Here is a 19,790-nt window from a genome sequence, read left to right as displayed (position 1 = left end):
CTCTCCTTTGGGGTTCCACTCAGCAGCTGGTGAGATCTTGCTTCCCATTTCCTGGCCTGAGCTGTCCACCTGCACCAAGCTTCTGTAGAACTGGTTAGTGACTTTCTCTAGTCTTCCAAGTCCCCCTTTTGGACTCTTCTCCAGCTTCTCCTACAATTTTATAATATCTTACTCCTATAATAATTCCCTTATACCATAATATTCATAGTGATTCTGCTTACCTGACTGAAATCTGATGGAATTAATATCCTTTCATAATCCTTTGATTGAGCTGTTTACCTTAACTACTGAACCAAAAGCTTTTTACATTGTCTGTGTTCCATCCTTCCTTCCTTCCTTCCTTTCTTTTGCTACTTATATGCTAAAGTTTTCACTCACTAACTTATACAAGGAATTTTTTTTAATTCCACCTTGGTAGGAAGAAGGGATCTCCAATGATTTTCTGCACAAAAAAATCACAGTTTCCAAAAAGTACTTGAATATCCTATTTATTTTTAGCCAAATTAGTTTCTGATATACTTTCACAAAAATCAGAGTAGCAAATGACCTAGTTAAACCAACCACATATATATATGTACATTCATTTATTTATATCTTTCATGTCCTTCATTATCATTTTTATAATGCTTTACATTTTTCATTGATAAAGGTCTTTCACATTTTTATTAAATATATCACAAGGTACTCATATGGTACTCACTTTCTATTCGGTTATTACTGATATATAAAATCTTATTAATTTTCATGCTGATTTTATATCCAACAAATGCGCTAATTTTCTAATTCTAATAGTTTACAGATCCCCTCACATTTTTTATATTATAATATTCATATTGGTAAAAATTTATCCATTTAAAATATTTATACCTCATCTATTTTCTCTATTAATTACATAGACCAGGATGTCAAGTATAACATTTTATTCTAAAGATAATAACTAGCATCCTAATCTGCTTTTTGACTTTCATGGAAATAGTTTCATTATTTAACCTAATAGTTGCTATAGGTTTGATAACTATTCTTTATCATTTTAAGGAAATTCTGTTTTTTTCTAGTTTTACAACAACTGATACTACTATCTGCAATCATTTCAGGCTTTACTAAATGCCACATATATTTTTCATATATTGGCTTATTTAATCCACACAGACTCCTAACCAGGTGGGTACTATTATTATCTCCATTTTACAGACAATAAAGCATTGGGAGACAAATAATCTGTCCAAGGTCACAGAGTGTAGTGGTTTCCTATTATTGTTTTAAAGAAATATTTTCCTATTATTGTTTTAAAGAAATATAAAACATTTATCAGATTAAAACAATACATATGATAAATCTTAAAAGTTTACATTACAAGGGAAAAATCATAATTTTGTAGGTGATGGATGGTAACTAGCCTTATTATAATGATTAATTCTCAGCATATACAAATATTCAATCATTATATTGTATATCTGAAACTAATGCAATGTTATAGGTCAATCATACCTTAATTTTTAAAAAAAACTACTCATTTATTAGCTCATATGTTCTGTAGGTCAAAAGTCCATGCAAAGCATAGGTGACTTTTCTGCCCAACATCTAACAAGTACAAAATCAAGACATTGGCCAGGCTGTGCTCTCATGTATAGCTCAGCATCATTCTCCAGGCTCACTCAGCTTGTTAGCAGAATTCAGTTCCTGTGGTTGTAGGGTTGAGCAAGCTCCTTGTGAGCCATCAGCCGGATTTCACTCTCAGCTCTTAGAGGTTGCCTTGTGTCTTAGCCACATGGCCTGCTCCATAAGCAGTTGACAACATAGCAGTCTGCATGTCTGCAGGTTAGCAAGGAGTATCTGTCACTACTTCTTGGCTCTTTTGGGGGGCCAGGTGATTAGGTCTGGCCCACCAGATAATCTCCTTTAATACTAACTTAAAATTCAAACGATTAGTGGCCTTCATTATGGGAGTGAAATTCCATTATATTAATTCCGTTCATTCACTCCATTATGTGAGTCCTGTCACACCCAAGGAGAAGGAACTGCACAGGGCATGTATATCAGGAGAGTGGGAACTGGAGTGTTGTTTTCAATTCTGCCAACTGGACACAATAAATAAGCGTCTGGATTCAAACTGATGCCATGTGGTTCCACAGTTTATGCTCCTAATGAAAACCTATTATTGTCTTTCTAAGTAAGTGTTGAATTTTACTGAATGCTTTTCCTGCATTTATTAAAACAACTATATAATATTTCTGTTAATGAGTAAATTATGTAAAAGACTTTAAGGCTGAACCATGGACTCTTCTGAACTGCTGCTAGATTCAGCTTGCATACATTTTAACTTGTATTTTTGTATTTATGTCCATAGATTGATTTGTCTATTAGTTTGTTTTTCATATTGTCCTGATCGGATTGTTTATTAAATGCCTTCAAGGCAAAAGTTTGCTTACCGTACCTCTTTAAGTTATTGCCTTCACTCAGTTTTTGACCTAAGTATTCCTTATTTTAGTGTTAACTAATAGGTACATTTAAGATTCTTTTTTTAATACTACATTTTCAGTGTTGGTCCAGATATCTAGTTGCTCATGTCTGACTCTTTGTAGCCCATGAACAGCAGCCTGACAGGTTCCTCTATCCATGTGATTCTCCAGGCAAGAATACTGGAGTGGGTAGCCATTCCCTTCTCCAGAGGATCTTTCAACCCAGGGACTGAACCCAGGTCTCCCACATTGCAGGCAGATTCTGAGCCACCAGGGAAGCCAAAAAAAAAAAAAAAGATTGCTGTGTGTGTGAATTGCTCAGTCATGGCTGACACTTTTGCAATTCCACGGACCTTTTAGCCCACCAGGCCTCTCTGCCCATGGAATTTTCAAGGCAAAAACATTGAAGTGGGTTGACATTTCCTACTCCAAGGGATATTCCCGACCCAGGGATGGAACCCATGTCTCCTGAGTCTCCTGAATTGGCAGGCAGATTCTTTAGCTCATTTCACAAGCTAGCATGGTAATGCTCAAAATCCTTCAAGCTAGACTTCAACTGTACATGAACCAAGAACTTCCAGATGGACAAGCTGGATTTAGAAAAGGCAGAGGAACCAGAGATCAAATTGTCAACATCCACTGGATCATGGAAAAAGCAAGAGAGTTCCAGAAAAGCATCTACTTCTGCTTTATTGACTATGCCAAAACCTTTGACTGTGTGGATCACAACAAACTGGAAAATTCTTCAAGGGATGGGAATACCAGACCACCTGACCTGCCTCTTGAGAAATCTGTATGCAGGTCAGGAAGAAACAGTTAGAACTGGACATGGAAAAACAGACTGGTTCCAAATAGGGAAAGGATTACATACATCAAGGCTGTATATTGTCACCCTGCTTATTTAACTTATTTGCAGAGTATATCACGCAAAAAGCCAGGCTGTATGAATCACAAGCTGGAGTCAAGACTGCCAGAAGGAATATCAACAACCTCAGATTTGCAGATGATACCACTTAATGGCAGAAAGCAAAGAGGAACTAAAAAGCCTCTTGATGAGGGTGAAAGAAGAGAGTGAAAAAGCTGGCTTAAAACTCAACATTCTAAAAAACTAAGATCTTGGCATCTAGTCCCATCACTCCATGGCAAATAGATGGGGAAACAATGAGAGATTTTATTTTCTTGGGCTCCAAAATCACTCTGGACTGTGGCTGTAGCCATGAAAGTAAAAGACGCGTGCTTTTAAAAAGCTGTGACCAACCTAGACAGCATATTAAAAAGCAGAAACATCACTCTGCTAATAAAGGTCCATAGAGTCAAAGCTTGGAGAAGGCAATGGCACCCCACTCCAGTACTCTTGCCTGGAAAATCCCATGGACAGAGGAGCCTGGTAGGCTGCAGTCCATGAGGTCGCTAAGAGTTGGACGTGACTGAGTGACTTCACTTTCACTTTTCTCTTTTCATGCACTGGAGAAGGAAATGGCAACCCACTCCAGTATTCTTGCCTGGAGAATCCCAGGGATGACGGAGCCTGGTGGGCTGCTGTCGATGGGGTCGCACAGAGTCGGACACGACTGAAGCGACTTAGCATAGCATAGCATAGCATAGTCAAAACTATGGTTTTCCAGCAGTCATGTATGGATGTGAGAGTTGGACCATGGAGAAGCAGACTGCTGAAGAATTGATACTTTCAAACTGTGGTCCTGGAGAAGAATCTTGAGAGTCCCTTGGACATTAAGGAAATCAAACCAATCAGGAAAGGAAATCAACCTTGGATATTCACTGGAATGAACTAATGCTGAAGCTGAAGCTCCAATACTTTGGCTACCTGATGCAAAGAGCTGACTCACTGGAAAAGACCATGATGCTGGGAAAGATTGAGGGCAAGAGGAGAAGGGGGCAACAGAGGATAAGATGGTTAGATGGCATCACTGACTCAATGGACATGAGTTTGAGCAAACTCCAGGAGATAGTGAAGAACAGGGAATCCTGGCATGTTGCAGTTCATGGGGTCACAAAGAGTCCAACACAACTTAATGACTGAACAACAACAACCAGTTATCTATTCTATGATGCTCTGGAAACAGGTCCTATTCAGTGTTCCATCTCTTTATAAATCAATTTTGTTATACTTCTAAAAATTTCCATTCTTATTAAAAGTTGTCCATAGTATGTAATGATTTTTCAATCTCTACTGTATCTATAAGTGTCTCCTTTTTTGTTGTCATAATTTCCTCTATTTTTTTTACTCAGCCACTTTTAAATAATACTTCTTCACTGCCATTCCCTCTAATCTCTATTCCTAGGACTCCTATTAGATACATGTTGATACTTCTCTAATAATCCCTATGTCCTATAATTTGTTTCATATATCTTTTTATCTCTTTGGGCTGCATAATGGGTGATGTTTTCATTTCTATTTTACTGTTCACAAAGTTTCTCCTTAAGTGTGTCTAGTCTACTATTTATGAAGGTTTTAAAATATTTTTTTCTATGTTTTACGCATCACAACTACCTTTTTCTGTTTCATAGACTCTCATTCTTTTTCTTTATGGATGCTATTTCCTCCTTTGTTTTTGGAAATTCTGAAATTTTTAGCAGTCCTTTTTAAAATATTATTATTTCCTTAGACGTATATTCTCCTATTTTTTGACTTTTCTTCCTTTGTATATCCATGGATTACCCCTTTTGGATTTCCTACTCTTAGGATATTTTATAAAAGATTAAAGTAGCAACTTCTTGGAGAAGGAAATGGCAACCCACTCCAATGTTCTTGCCTGGAGAATCCCAGGGACGGGAAAGCCTGGTGGGCTGCTGTCTTTGGGGTCGCACAGAGTCATACATGACTGAAGTGACTTAGCAGCTTAACAGCAAAGTAGCAAAAGAGATAACTGAAAGAGCTATAAGCAATTTAACCTTCAGTAAGTGTATGAATCTTAGATAATGATAGAGATTGGGCAATCTTCAAGTGTATCTGTATTCACAATGATTTTTAGTGTCTTCCAGGAGTTCAAGTGTTTGAAACACAATAGAAAAGAGGATTCTTTTCCTCAAAAGACATCTGGTGAACATGATGATTAACTGAGTTCTAGGAATGGATGTTTTTCTAGGATTATCTGATGTTGCTCTGTGTGTACACATGTACACTCAGGTACACCCATGAGTGAAACATTGATAACAATGAATCATTGATAATTTAATATTTATAGCTTTTATTTCATTGGCTAGTTTTGAGTGAGTAAACACTACTATTGTTCCTCTGAATTAATCTTGTCACACAAACAGGTCCTGATGTCAGTGTATTTTTACAGGGCGTGAATACTGGGTCATTTAAGTATAATTACGTTATTTTCATTTGAAAGCCAAAAAACTAAAATAGATATTCTCAGTTAGTAATTTGTAAGTTGGTCCTAAAACTTTAAAAAGTACTGTCTAGTTAATAATTGGGCCTTTACTCTTAGTGAAAAAATGACTGTTGAAATTAATTTTATATCACAAACCACCAATCAACCAGCCATATCTTTCTCTGTTCAAAATCAGATTTTTTTTTTTTTTGCTCTCCCTGGGATGAATCTTGCAATGTGGTCCTAAGACAAGGGCATACCAGGTAAAAAAAGGAGTGTTAGTGAATAAAAGGACCAACACAAATTAGATAATAAGCTGAGATAATACACTCTCTTAGTCTGTATCTGCTCTATGAAAACATCTAGCCCTTACAGAATTGATTTTAAACTAAACATTTATTTTAAAAAGAAAAAAAGATGGTTTAAACTCTTGATGTTGCTCATTACTATAACTCAAATACCTAGAAAAATGTCTGTTGGGCAGGATACACTTGCTAAACATTTGAAGAATGAGTGAACAGGTGAGCAGGTTAATTTCACTGTTTATAATTCTGATACTATGAACTTTTTGAATTAGTATTTTTAAAAAAATTTGTTGGAGTATAGTTGATTTACAATGTTGTATTAGTTTCAGCTGTCAATCAGCAAAGTCAATCAGTTATACCTATACATATTTCCACTCTTTTTACATTCTTTCTCACACAGACCATTACAGAGGACTAAGTAGAATTCCCTGCGCTAGACAGTAGGCTCTCATCAGTTATCTATTTTACATATAGTAGTGTGCATATGTCAGTCCCAATCTCCCAATGTATCTCTCTCTCATCCCCTGGTAACCATAAGTTTGTTTTCTACATCTGTAACTCCATTTCTGTTTTGTAGATAAGTTCATTTGGACCCCTTTTTTTAGAATTCCATATGTAAGTGTTATCATATTTGTCTTCCTCTGACTTACTTCACTCAGTAGGACAATCTCTAGATTCAACCATATTGAATTTGATAACACAAATACTATTCCAAATTGCGTATTAAAAAGACAGATAGGCTCCCCCGAATGATACAACATGAGAAGGGAAACTTCTCCAATTAAATGTGACAACCTGTATCCCCTTAGGACGGAATACTGCTTAGCATTTCTCCTAGAAATCTCTGAAGGAAAATTATATGCTATTTACCAAATTCCTCTTTGACCAACGTATGAATCTCTCATTTTGTGATTTATGCAAAGATCACAAATCATATAGGAGCCAGAAAAATAATAAAAGAAATTCCTGACTCTTTCATACTGAACACTCTTTAGCAAATTCAGTATTAGGAGGTAATTCTAAAAAGTTTTTCCTCTAGTAACCATAAAGTCAGAAATGACAAAATTATGCTACTGCACACTCAAAAATAAATATCCCCTCTATGGGATATCTTACAACAGAAGTTGTCTCAATAAATTCAGTCATCATCTACATATTTTAAAAGGTTTAGTATAGCCGACAATCAAACTTCAAGAGACCTGGCACTTCTCAGTAGGTTACCAACCTTATATTTATACAAATTAAATGAAATGCTCCTGTTGCTTACTGGTGTTTAATTAACTTACAGCAGTAAATTTCTATAACTAACTACAGTTAACACTTATACATTTTTCAGCACTAGACTCGCCACATCATGAACCTGGGAGTCATCATTTATATTAATGGGAGTTACTAACAAGCACTATGGGAAGAATTAATTCTTTTGTAAATTTTAAAAAGGTTTCCAATAATATAAATCAGTAACACTCAAAATTTGAGGCATGATTATCATCAGTATTTGCTCAAAAGGAAATACAGGGAATTACTAGTATAAATGAATATGAATATGAATCAAGAACTGATATATGAAATGACATGAATTTAAAAAAACCTCACTGTATCAACTCTGTGTAAGGAATGAGAAAGGAGAGGCTGTATACAAAGCAACACATATTCTAGTCTTAAAGAAAGTAGCTTTAAGAAAAATAGAAAATAATGTTTCACTGTAACAGAGACCCTGAGAGGAATAGTACAAAAGGATAGAGGCACTTAACAAAAATTAAATACTAGCTTTATAATTGTGAAAAACTCCAATACAGAGTAACTGAAGTAACCAAGAAATAATTCGCTTAATTATCTATATAATATAGACACAATAAATATTAGTAGACTACATATATGTACTCCTCAAGAATCTAATATATAAGCAGGAGTGAGGTTGTTAGGTTGAGAAAGGTTTGTGCAGATTTAACTCTATTATCAAACTGCCCTCTGAAATATACAAACTAATTGAAACTCTCACAACGGATGAAAGTTCCTTTTCTTCTATATGCTCACCAAATTAGGTACTAAACAGACATTCTTTTTTTGGCCAGGTTGATTGATGTGAAATGGTTCTCTTGTGGAGTTAATTTGCATTTTCCTGATCACTAGTGAGACTGAGGAATTTTTCTTATGTTATTAGAAATTGTAGTTTAAAAAATGAAATCAAATATATGAATCATTTCCCATATTAAGGTCTGTATGTTTCTGTGATTTATAAAGAGATCTTTTCTGAATCAGAAGGCATGGACTTTTCAAATTTCTCATTTCTACTTACTATTGTCACTCAATACATAAATATTTACTGAGTGACTATTATTTGCAATGGCAATTTTATATAAATTCCCTCTTTAATTCTTCACATTTCTCTAAAGCCACTGTCTTCATTTTCAGATGAGTACACTGAGACTAGTGAAAGCGAAAGCTACTCGGCCGTGTCCGACTCTTTGCCACCCCATGGACTATAGAGTCCATGGAATTCTCCAGGCCAGAATACTGGAATGGGTGGCTTTGCATTTCTCCAGGGGATCTTCCCAACCCAGGGATCGAACCCAGGTCTCCTGAATTGCAGGTGGATTCTTTACCAGTTAAGCCTCAAGGGAAGCCCACACTGAGACTAGTGAGGTGAAATAAAGTGGTTCAAGATACGTCTGACACCAAAGTTCTTTCAGAAAAGTCAAAGTGGAAAGCCACGGTTTCTCCTTTCTTAAGTTTAGAATACTTTAATTATTTACGTGCAATATAGTTTATCCCTGTTAAATAATTATATATGGAAGTGAATATATGTTTAAGTCAAAGTAGTCACATATTTATTATAACCACTCTGTGATCCAGAACACTTTATATATTACTATGCTTTGAATAAATGAATATCTGTTTATTGCTATTTAGACACTCAAACCTGATCATCTTTGAAAGTAATTTTCATTTTTATGTCCACTAAGGATTGAATTATTAATTGACATTTCTTTTATTTATGCCTAAGAGAAAACCACTGAGCAATGTACAGTGAAGTCATTCACCAGGCTGAGTGAGAAACTAGATGCTTTGATCAATGCAAAGGTGCAATACCTATTTTGTGCCGGGTATGTGTGTTTCCGCTGTTATCTAGTCTGCTGGGCAGCTTCTAAGTCTCTTCCACACTCAGGGGCTCAGACATTTAGGGCCACCTCCTAAAACATACCTTTGCTGACTATTCAACTCAATCCCATGTATTTCTAACGCGAGCCTTAGAATGCTGAGGATAACTGTCTACTGACTTGCTCTCCATTCCTGACACTACTTTGACAGCTGAGTAATTTTACCTAATGCCAGCATCTTGTACAGTGACAAATATGTACTAGGCCTCAATGTATGGTTTGACTTCAGTGATGTCACCTTTTGTAATTTATCTCTTGTGATTTAACTATACCTGAATTAACTTTCATATCAATTTTTCAAGGAATTAGAGAAGAAAAACACTCTGAAAATCAATTGATCATTTAATCTGATTCAGAGGTTACATTTGGTGATCTTATAACTAAATTATTGTAGGGAGAGGTATAAAACATGGCGGTGAATAGAACTATGTGGTTCAAAGAATATTACTTTGTTGTATAATGTACTATTGTCCAGGACATAAATGTTACCACTAGGAAACTGTCTACAGAACTATTACAGTAAGATGCTTTGGGAAGTTAAAATAGTTCATATCTACCTAAAAATAATTTTCTTACTCCTTCTATCCATTTTTTCCTTCAGGAAACCAAAAGATTCCACAAATCATTTAATCCAAACTTTCTGACTTGATATAATTATCCTCATGTCCCTTGTTGTTTGCCTACCAAAAATCAAACATAAGAATTAAAGGAGGACTTCCCTGGTGGTCTGGTGGCTGAGAATCCGCCTGCCAATGCAGGGGGCAGGGGTTCAATCCCTGTTCCGGGAAGATTCCACATGTCACGGGGTAACTAAGCCCATGTGCCACAACTACTGAGCCCACATGTGGCAACTACTGAAGCCCGCGTGCCTAGAGTCCGTGCTCCGCAACAAGAGAAGCCACCGCAATGAGAAGCCCATGTGCCACAACCAAAGAGTAGCCTCTGCTTGTCCCGACTAGAGAAAGCTCTGCGCAGCAACTAAGACCCAGCACAGCCACAAAAAAAAAAAAAAAGAATTAAAGGAAAGAAAGAGCTGCTTTCAATGTAGTCTCTTTTGAAAGTCGCTCAGTCATGTCCCACTCTTTGTGACCCCATGGACTGTACACAGTCCATGAAATTCTCTAGGCCATAAAACTGGAGTGGGTAGCCATTTGCTTCTCCAGGGATCCTCCCAACCCAGGGAACAAACCCAGGTCTCCTGCACTGCAGGCAGATTCTTTACCAGCTGAGCCACCAGGGAAGCCCCAGTGTACTATCAATAAAGTCTTATTCATTAAAGTAAATGATTAATTCATATCAGAACCCAAAGTATCTATGCTGTCATATGATACACAATAATAATAGACTGGAGAAGGCCAGTCCATGCTACCTGGAGAACTCAGTGAGGCTCTGGGGACCGCCTGTTGAGAAACACTGATCTCAGATACTCTAATAATATAGCAATATTTAACCCATGACATAGCCCACTATTAACTAAATATATTATTCCTCTACCTTCCCTTTTCCTCCAAAGCATTACATCGAACCTCTTTACTCTGACTGGACTACACTGTGAACCAGAAAAGCAGTAAGTTCAACTTGGGGTCACATGTCAGAGTCATCTGGTTTTCTTTTTTATTCCACTGACTCATTACATTACTGTATTTTAATTTAGTTGGTTGCAGAAAGCTGAGATGACAATAATACTAGAGAAGACTTCCTCATCCAGATAATAACATCAGCACTATAAAAGCACACTTCATTAAAAACAACACACCCAGCAGTGTGCTCTCAAGTATCGGCGATGAAATGGCTGCGCAATTACTTTTGACTCGTTTTCTACATTTCCCCTCTCTCAGTGGAATGCCTAATCTTCATAAGGTGTTCATTTCCTGTTTCACCCAGCAACCACCTTCTGCATTTTTATTCTGTTGATCTCTCCTGCCTAAATTTCCATGGGGATTCTTCATTTAAAACACACTCTTTGCTCTCACTCCTAAACACAACCCCATCAGCACTGCTGCCTGTGCCTTGGATTACAACAGGCACTGAAGTTAATAGCTTCTCATGGTCCTAAGGGAGTGTATGAAATAAGGATTGTCCTGGCCAGAGCATCTAGAGTTAAAACTATGGGCTAGAATGTGGAGTGTCAGATTACTTAATAGCATTTGCAAAAGTAACATCCCTTTTGCTCTCCTAATTCAACTCAAAAAAAATATTTATTGAGTGTTTACACAATACAAGGCTCTCGGTAAGGCAATGGAATGAGTTTTGTGCCAAGTAAGATGCAGTTTCTACACTGAAAACATTTCAGACAAGAATAGGACAAATACTTGTATCACTGAGTTGCTGTTAAAAAGAAATGAGAACATATATCAACATAGTTCATTTCTGAGGTACTATATAGAGAGAATTCTTCATAGGATTACAGAAGGCTATTACAGTCCATCAAACAATGGGGAATTAAGAAAGACTTTATGAAGAAAGTTTTAGAAAATAAGAGAAAGGCTTTAAGTACAACCGCAATTATGATCCTAGAGATGGCTAGGGAAGGCATTCCAGATAAGTAGAATAGTAAGGACAAAGAGTATCAAGTGGGAAATAATGTGATGTGTTTGGAAAACAACAGTTTGACTGAAGCACAGGTCAGGAACTGAGAGTACCCCGGGGTAAGACTAAAAAGAGTAAGTAGAGGGCCAGGTTGGGAACTGTTGAATTATTTGAACATGATCTAAGTTTCTTTTAAGAATAAGGGCTTCAGTATTTACTATACTGATAGATTCCAAACACAGACACTTACTTGCCTCATTAGCGTATATAAGGCAGTAAACTCCCTGAGCAGTTGAAGAAAAAAGAGACAAGCCTTAAGATCTGCAATAGTTTCCCGCCCCCCCCCCCCACCACCCCGTGCTCTGGGAAACTTCATTAGTCCTCTCCATTCACACCACTGATGGAAAGATGATGTACCTCCTGGTGTTTCTAGAAAACAAAATCTAGTACTATGCTATGGGGCCTGCATTTTTAATTTTCCTTAACCTTTTCTTGGGCTTCCCTGGTGGCTCAGTGGTAAAGAATCTACCTGCTGATGCAGGAGCCACGAGTTTGATCCCTGGGTTGGGAAGATCCCCTGGAGAAGGAAATGGCAACTCAGTTCAGTATTCTTGCCTGGGAAACCCATGGACAAAGGAGTCTAGCTTGGTGGGCTACAGTCTATGGGGTCACAGAGTCAAGTCAAATAGGATTTAACAACAATAACCTTTTCTTAGGCCAACTTTCCCTTTAAGCACCTAGAATTAGTGGGGGGAAAAAAAAAAAAGAAATTGCACAGCTGCCTGGAATTCCTGTTGCAAAGCTCAATGTATAAATAACAGTAATTGGAAAATTTTATTGAGCATCATCTACATGTCAAGCACTGTGCTTCATTTAAACCTCATGATAACCTACTGCCACAGATATTATGCCAGGTGAACCAAGAAATGGAGGACATTTCCCCAGTCACTCTTGATTAGATGTGAAGTCCCAATGTAACTTCAAAGCCTTAAGTAATTAAAAATAAAATAAACAAAATGAACAAAAAACTGCCCAGTTTAAATAAATTGAGGAAAGGGAGAAGAAAAGAGAAGCATTGTGCACTGTAGCTTTTAAAGAAAAAAAAAATGTCAAAGTGAACCAACAGATAAATAAGATTTAAATAATTAATGTTTTCAATAAGAACTTAACATGGGAACTCCACATAATATACAGGAATTTACATCAAGGCATTTTTCACCAGTGAGCTTTCCCTAAAAAGGAAACGGGTATTTCAGTCTCATGTATAGCCCCTTTTTGATAAATACACTTCTTCCATCTCCTTTGTCTTGCTGTTTAGTCACTAAGTTATGTCCAACTCTTTTGCAACTTCACAGACTACAGCCTGCCAGGTCCTCTGTCCATGGGATTTCCCAGGCAAGAATACTGGAGTGGGTTATCATTTCCTTCTCCAGGGGATCTTCCCAACCCGGGGAGCGAACCCACGTCTCCTGCACTGGCAGGAGGATTCTTTACCACTGAGCCACCGGGGAAGCCCTTCCATCTCCGAAAAATGTTTGCTTAAAAATACTTCACTTACAACTGGTACACCATCTCTGGGGCTTCATTTCCTCAGTGGAACAGATTAAAGTGAAAGCTTAGTTAACTTCTTATATGACCTTACTTCATTGTTCAACCTTCATTTGTGAAATGAAGGGTTGAATCATACGATCTAGGAATATTTTGTCTGGTTCTAAAACACAATGTCTACAATTCAGCAGGTACAGAAACACTTTTCCCCTTCTATTTCTGTTTTACGGTATACCCTTAGGTAGTTACAATGGAGCTGGACCGAAGACATTTGGGAAAGCTTTCACACGAACGGCAATTTTTCAACTTAGGTCACATTCCTGTAATCAAGTGGAACACCTGAAAGAACTAATAATTCTATTCATTTCAGTTATATTAGTCACCCTGAAAAACATTTATTTGATTATACTTCTAAGTTGCACAACAAGAAAAAAATAGAAAACCACAGCATTTGGTTCACCCACTGCCTCAAGTCGTAACAATCATTGTTCAATTTAAAGATCTGAGGTCTGAGTTCTTGAGTACTTTAAATGCCAGCATCTGAACAACAACCTATAATAAAATGAAGATGAAAGGTTACAAAGAGTGTTCTAATTTATAGGATAAACAGAAGAAGAGTTGAAAATTAAAGCCACAGCATTTAAGCCTAAGCATGATGTGAAAATCTCCCACTTCTGGAAGGAGGCCATCTGATTTAATTGGACGCCATGAAAGCAAACATGGCAATTTAGTGGAAACGGTGACCACTTCTGAACTCTTCATATTAGAACAGCTTGATTAGCAAACAGAAGCTGAAAGTGTTTATAGGAAAGAATTTTTAATGTAAGATGTGTCCACAGGTGTTTAAGTATGCATTAAACAAGCAAAGTAAAATGGCAACCCACTCCAGTGTTCTTGCCTGGAGAATCCCAGGGACAGGAAGCCTGGTGGGCTGCCGTCTATGGGTCGCACAGAGTCGGACACGACTGAAGCTATTTAACAGCAGCAGCAGCAGCACCAAGCAGGTAAAAACAGAAATGAGGAGTCAGAATTATAGCTGTCTGAAAATTACAGCAGCGTGAAAACATTTATGTCTTCAATACATGCCAATGAAATCCCAAGGGCCAGTCACTATTGCTATGGAGAATTTGCTACTTATGCAAATAACATTCAAAGTATTTTAACGGTTTCAAGGAGATGCCACTAGAAAAAATTCACATTCATTTATTAACAGGTCAGTGTTACCAGGTCAAGAGAGAGGCTATAGGAATACAGAGACAGGAATCAGTCTGATCACTGCCACTTGCAAATTCCTTTGTCCCTTCCCCTCTGAAAAAAAGGCAACTTGGTTATGCTGAAGGGGAAGATAAACATCCATAAACATCCAGACATGGCCAGGTGGCTACAAGCGGCTCAAGTCACAGACTTGGGGACCTGTCCAGCCAGTTCCTTTATAGATAAGTATGCACGATCGCCACATGCACCCACTCACAAAAAAAGGTGGTAGATCATTAAAACAGACTATTCCTTCTCTCATGAGCAGGAGATCCATATGCAGTGACTATGGTCTGGGCCCATGAATATCTGATTTTGGATATATCACAATTTCTTTGTACTCTAGAATTTTTTGTTTTTAAAAGAAATCAGAATCAATCAGGTAAAAAAGGCAACTCCTGGCCTTTTAGTCAAGATCTTCCATTGGAATAAACATAAGCACAAAAATATTCATGAAATGGGAAAAGCAGCACTAACATTTCTCTCAGTTTCAATAATTCCACTAGAGGAAAAGAGCTGACCAGCTCTTAGAGATCTGTAAAACCTTGTGGTGGACAGGCCAGGAAGTTTCAAAAGTGCCTGCCAATTTACACCACTCCCTATTTCTCCTTGTGAGAATAAAACAAAAAAATGTCAGACATCTTTTGAGGACTTGAAAAAGCCAAATGCTCTGACCAGCTATGTCCTAGTCAATGACTGTTTCACTGCTCTATTGTGAATGTATTACCTAATATTAGGTAATAGGAGAGAAATAACAATGACCAACACATTTCAAAAATCACTTTAAAATCTACTTTTCGGTCCTCAGTGAAAAAAGAAATAAGGGGTAAAGGAACATTGCAGCTGGACTCTGGCTACATTCCTTTGTGTTTTGTGGTCTGAGCCTCAAAATGAAATGCAGCAAAGATTGCAGGGTTTCCCTTTACAGTGTGCAGGTGCATCAGTAATGGCTTGGGCAAGGTGTCAGTCCAGACCTGGGCTTCCAACAGACCAGACAAAGGGAAAAAACCTAGTTTAGCAAAACTAGCTAAACAGGACTCTCAACCCTAACGTATCACATGCCCATAGCCAGAGGAAACCGGTAATCAGAGAGGACAGAAGCTGAGGATTCCTAGGCCTATTACATTAAATATAATTTGTCCAATGAATCATTTAATTCCTATTTTCTCATGAAGACCTGATTCTACCTAATACCCTGGAAAAGTTCACATCAAAATCGACACACTCTTTCAGTGATCCAGGCTAATAACTGAGAGGTTGATTTAATCAATAACCATAATTAATAAATGCATTTGTATTTAGAGATATATTTACACATCGATGCTGTTCCAAAAAGGATCTGAGGTGCTTTACTGCCCCAGAGGAAATATTTGACAGTTCATAAAATATAAGACTGCTTCAACTGTGAACTGAATTATTAACTTATGTACCACTAAGAAAAGATAAAAATATCATTTTTTATTTTTTTATATGATAAAACACCATATTTATCATGCCATTAACTGGAAGATGTATCTCATTTTTAGCAATATTTATTAATAAGATGTCAAAAGTACTTACATTAGAATCAATAAAATACATTTTTTGTTTCAGTAAAATGGGGAAGAAAGAGGTAGAATATAAAATTCATTCACTAAAAAGCAATTCTTGTGGTTTTCCTGGCTGCCAAAGGGGAAAAAAAAAAGAGCAATGTAATCACCTAAATCTAACTGGCCTTCCCAGACTGCTTAGGAAAATCAATCAGTCAATAAGCACATCATCACGACTACTCACACTGGAGCATACACTACATGGAGTGCCCACATGTAGAGCTGCTCCTTTCACAAATTAACGTGCACAGCTGATCTGGAGAGACAGTATTTATCATTCTGAGGAGTACCCCTCCTTCAAGCTCCCAAAGTAATTTCCTACATAACTATTATTTTAAGGCAGATCATCATGAGCAAATTTGATAAAAATCTGGAGAGATACTTAATTTTATTAATATGGAGCCAAGAGAAAGTTGGGAGAGGTGGGCATTCTGCACAAAACGACAAGGTTATCTTTGTGAAAGACATATCTATATCTGGTTATGGTATTCTCTCCTCTTAAAACCACCTAGGGGATCCCTTCATCCCTTGTAAGTAGTATTTTTCATCATTACATGAACAAATGGAATGGTATCAGCAAAAATGGTAGAGTAAGTAGATCAACGGACTTGTCCCTACAGAGAAACACTGAAAAAAAGAAAATCAAGCAAAAACTGTCCATCAAAGGTTCACAACTGGCTGAGCAATCAATCAAGAAAAAGCAAACTCAAAATCAGAAGGAACACTTTGCAGTATTTTTACTTATCCTGTCCCTCACCTCCTCTCCAGCTCAGCAGTGGTCCTACAGACAGCAGACTGCCAGGGTGAGGCCCTGACTCCTGGTTCTTAAGGGAGCAGAGCAGATCTTATTTTTTTTACCAGCACCGTAAAAAATTTGTGTTGGTTTGTCCTAACTTGTCTGGGGGCAACCTGAAGGATGAATGCAAGGCACCTGCCTTTGTTTTGCCTAGTCAGAACTCACTCAGAGAGTAAAAACAGGACAATGTTCAAGAAGTAAGGCAAACAAACAAACCTAACTACTTCCTTAGGCAAAAGATTAAGGCTGAGACACACAACAGACTGTCTAGTCTGGGAGGAACAGCTGCGGAGAACTTCTTTCAGAAATTAGTGTATTCAAAAGTATCCCCACACACTGTGGAATCAGAAGTTATGGTGGGAATATAAGTGGGTATAGCCACTGGGCAAAGCAGTATGGAGATTCTTCAGAAAACCGAAACAGAATTGCTGTATGATTCAGCAATCCCACTCCTGAACATATATCCAGAGAAAAACATGGCTTGAAAAGATATATGCACTGCAATGCTCATCACATCACTGCTCACCATAGCCAAGATATAGATGCAACCTAAATATCCACTGACAGATGAACGGATAAAGAAAATATAGTACATATATACAACGGACTATTACTCAGCCATAAAAAAGAACAAAATAATGCCATTTGCAGCAACATGGATGGACATGAAGATTACTATACTAAGTGATGTTAGTCAGACAAAGACAAGTATCTTATGACATAGCTAATATGAAGAATCTTAAAGAATGAACTGTGGCGTTGGAGAAGACTCTTGAGAGTCCCTTGGACTGCAAGGAAGTACAACCAGTCCATCCTAAAGGAGATCCGTCCTGGGTGTTCATTGGAAGGACTGATGCTAAAACTGAAACTCCAATACTTTGGCCACCTCATGCGAAGAGCTGACTCATTGGAAAAGACTCTGATGCTGGGAGGGATTGGGGGCAGGAGGAGAAGGGGACGCCAGAGGATGAGATGGCTGGATGGCATCACTAACTTGATGGACATAAGTCTGAGTGAACTCCAGGAGTTGGTGATGGACAGGGAGGCCTGGTGTGCTGCGATTCATGGGGTTGCAAAGAGTCAGACAGGGCTGAGTGACTGAACTGAACTGAACTGAACTGAACTGAAAGAATGATACAAATGAACTTATTTACAAAACAGAAACAGACTCACAGAGAGTAGACTTATGGTTACCAGGGGTGAAGGGTCAGGGGAGGGACAGATTAGGAGTTTGAGAATGACATGTATACACGGCTATTTTTAAAACAGATAACCAACAAGGACCTACTGTATTCTGTAGGTATATCTGTTCAGTATTCTGTAATAACCTAAATAGAAAAAGAAGAGATACATGTATATGTTTAACTGAATTACTTTGCTGTGCACATGAAACTAACACACTATTGCTAACCAACACTCCAATACAAAATAAAAACTAAATAATTAAATAAAAAATTGTAAAATACAAAGGACGTTGTATACATGCTCAGAACAGAATGCATGTTCAGAAAAGACCTGAGAAGACCCTAGGCTTTCACCTCTGGCTAACCCGCTTACTGTAAGAAGTGAAAGCTAAGGCCTTCTGGTTGAAATGAAGGACATTACACAGTTCCTGAACAAAGAAACGAAGGTCTCCAGGGAAGATAACTACACAGGTAAACTAAAAAGACAGCAGTGTGGGCACACAGTGCATCAAGATGTCATCAGTGACAGTAAGAGCCTGAAGGTGGGGAGACAGGCATAGAGGAGCAGAGTCTGTACGTACTAATGAAGCTAAGTGGCTAGTATTTCAAAGTAGACTGTTATAGAATGTTAACTATAATCCCAGAGTCACCAATAAGAAAATATCTTAAATACACTGAAAAAGAAATGAGATGGGAATCAAAATGGTACACTACAAAAAATCAATTAAGAAAAAAAAAGGCAGTAATGGAGGAAAATGAGGCACCAAAAAAGGTCTAAGAAATATGGTGGGGAGGGGGAATGGCAGAAGGAAGTCCTTTTATACCACAAATTATGTTAAATAGAAGTAAATGAAACTTTCCAATCAAAAGGCAAAGATCCGCAGAAAGGAGTTAAAATGATCCACTATATACTGCCTATGAGACTCATTTTAGATCCAAAGACACAAATAGGTTCAAAGTGAAAAGATGGGAAAGATATTCCCAAATACAGTAACCAAAAGAGAGCTGAGAGGTCATGCTAATATCAGGCAAAATAGTTTTTAGGTCAAACTTGTTTCAAGAGGCAAAAAAGTTCATTATATAATGATAAAAGGGTCAGTTCATCAAGAAATAGTATCTCAAAACATATGCACCAAATGACAGAGCCCCCAAATAAAAGAAGCAAACATTGACAGAACTGAAGGAGAAATAGTCCTACAGTAATATAGTTGGAGAGTTTAACACTCCATTTTCAATAATGGACAGCATATCTAGACAGAACATCAGTAAGGACATCTAAGACTTGACAACACTATAAATGAACTAAACCTAACATATATGTAGAACATTACATCTAACAACAGAAGATATTTTCTTCTCAAATGCATGTGCAACATTCTCTAGGACAGACCATATATTAGGCAACAAAACAAGTCTTAATAAATTTAAACATACTGAACTCATACAAACTATCTATTTCTCCATTACAATGGAATTAGAGTTCAATAACAGAAGGAAAACTAGAAAATTCACAAATGTGAAAACTAAACCCTTTTAAAACAACCAATGGGTTAACTGAAGAAATCACATGGGGAATTAGAAAATACTTTGAGATGAATGAAAATAAAAATGTAACATGCCACAA

General features: G+C 37.4%; 1 protein-coding gene across 14 annotated transcripts in view; it reads right to left on the bottom strand.

Annotated features, from left to right (window-relative positions):
• UVRAG (UV radiation resistance associated) overlaps positions 1-19,790 on the bottom strand; it is a 331,316-nt gene that overhangs the window by 105,562 nt on the left and 205,964 nt on the right. For 4 of the 14 annotated variants that reach the window (XR_015141563.1, XR_015141564.1, XM_086338473.1 and 1 more), the window contains one exon: positions 13,714-13,895. The exons of the other annotated variants lie outside the window; for them this stretch is intronic. Coding sequence is in view for 2 of the 4 variants with exons in the window: in XM_086338473.1 (XP_086194599.1) it covers positions 13,838-13,895 (58 nt within the window). In the remaining 2 variants the exon portion in view is untranslated. Of the gene's footprint in view, positions 1-13,713; positions 13,896-19,790 lie in introns of those variants that run through there. 14 annotated transcript variants of the gene reach the window in all.

This window comes from Bos grunniens, chromosome 15 (assembly GCF_055505025.1).
Source record: "Bos grunniens cultivar Pamir isolate PY7600 chromosome 15, Bosgru_T2T1.0, whole genome shotgun sequence".
Classification (NCBI taxonomy): domain Eukaryota; kingdom Metazoa; phylum Chordata; class Mammalia; order Artiodactyla; family Bovidae; genus Bos; species Bos grunniens.
Note: the sequence above shows the minus strand (reverse complement) of the source record. Positions and strands in the feature narration are given on the sequence as shown.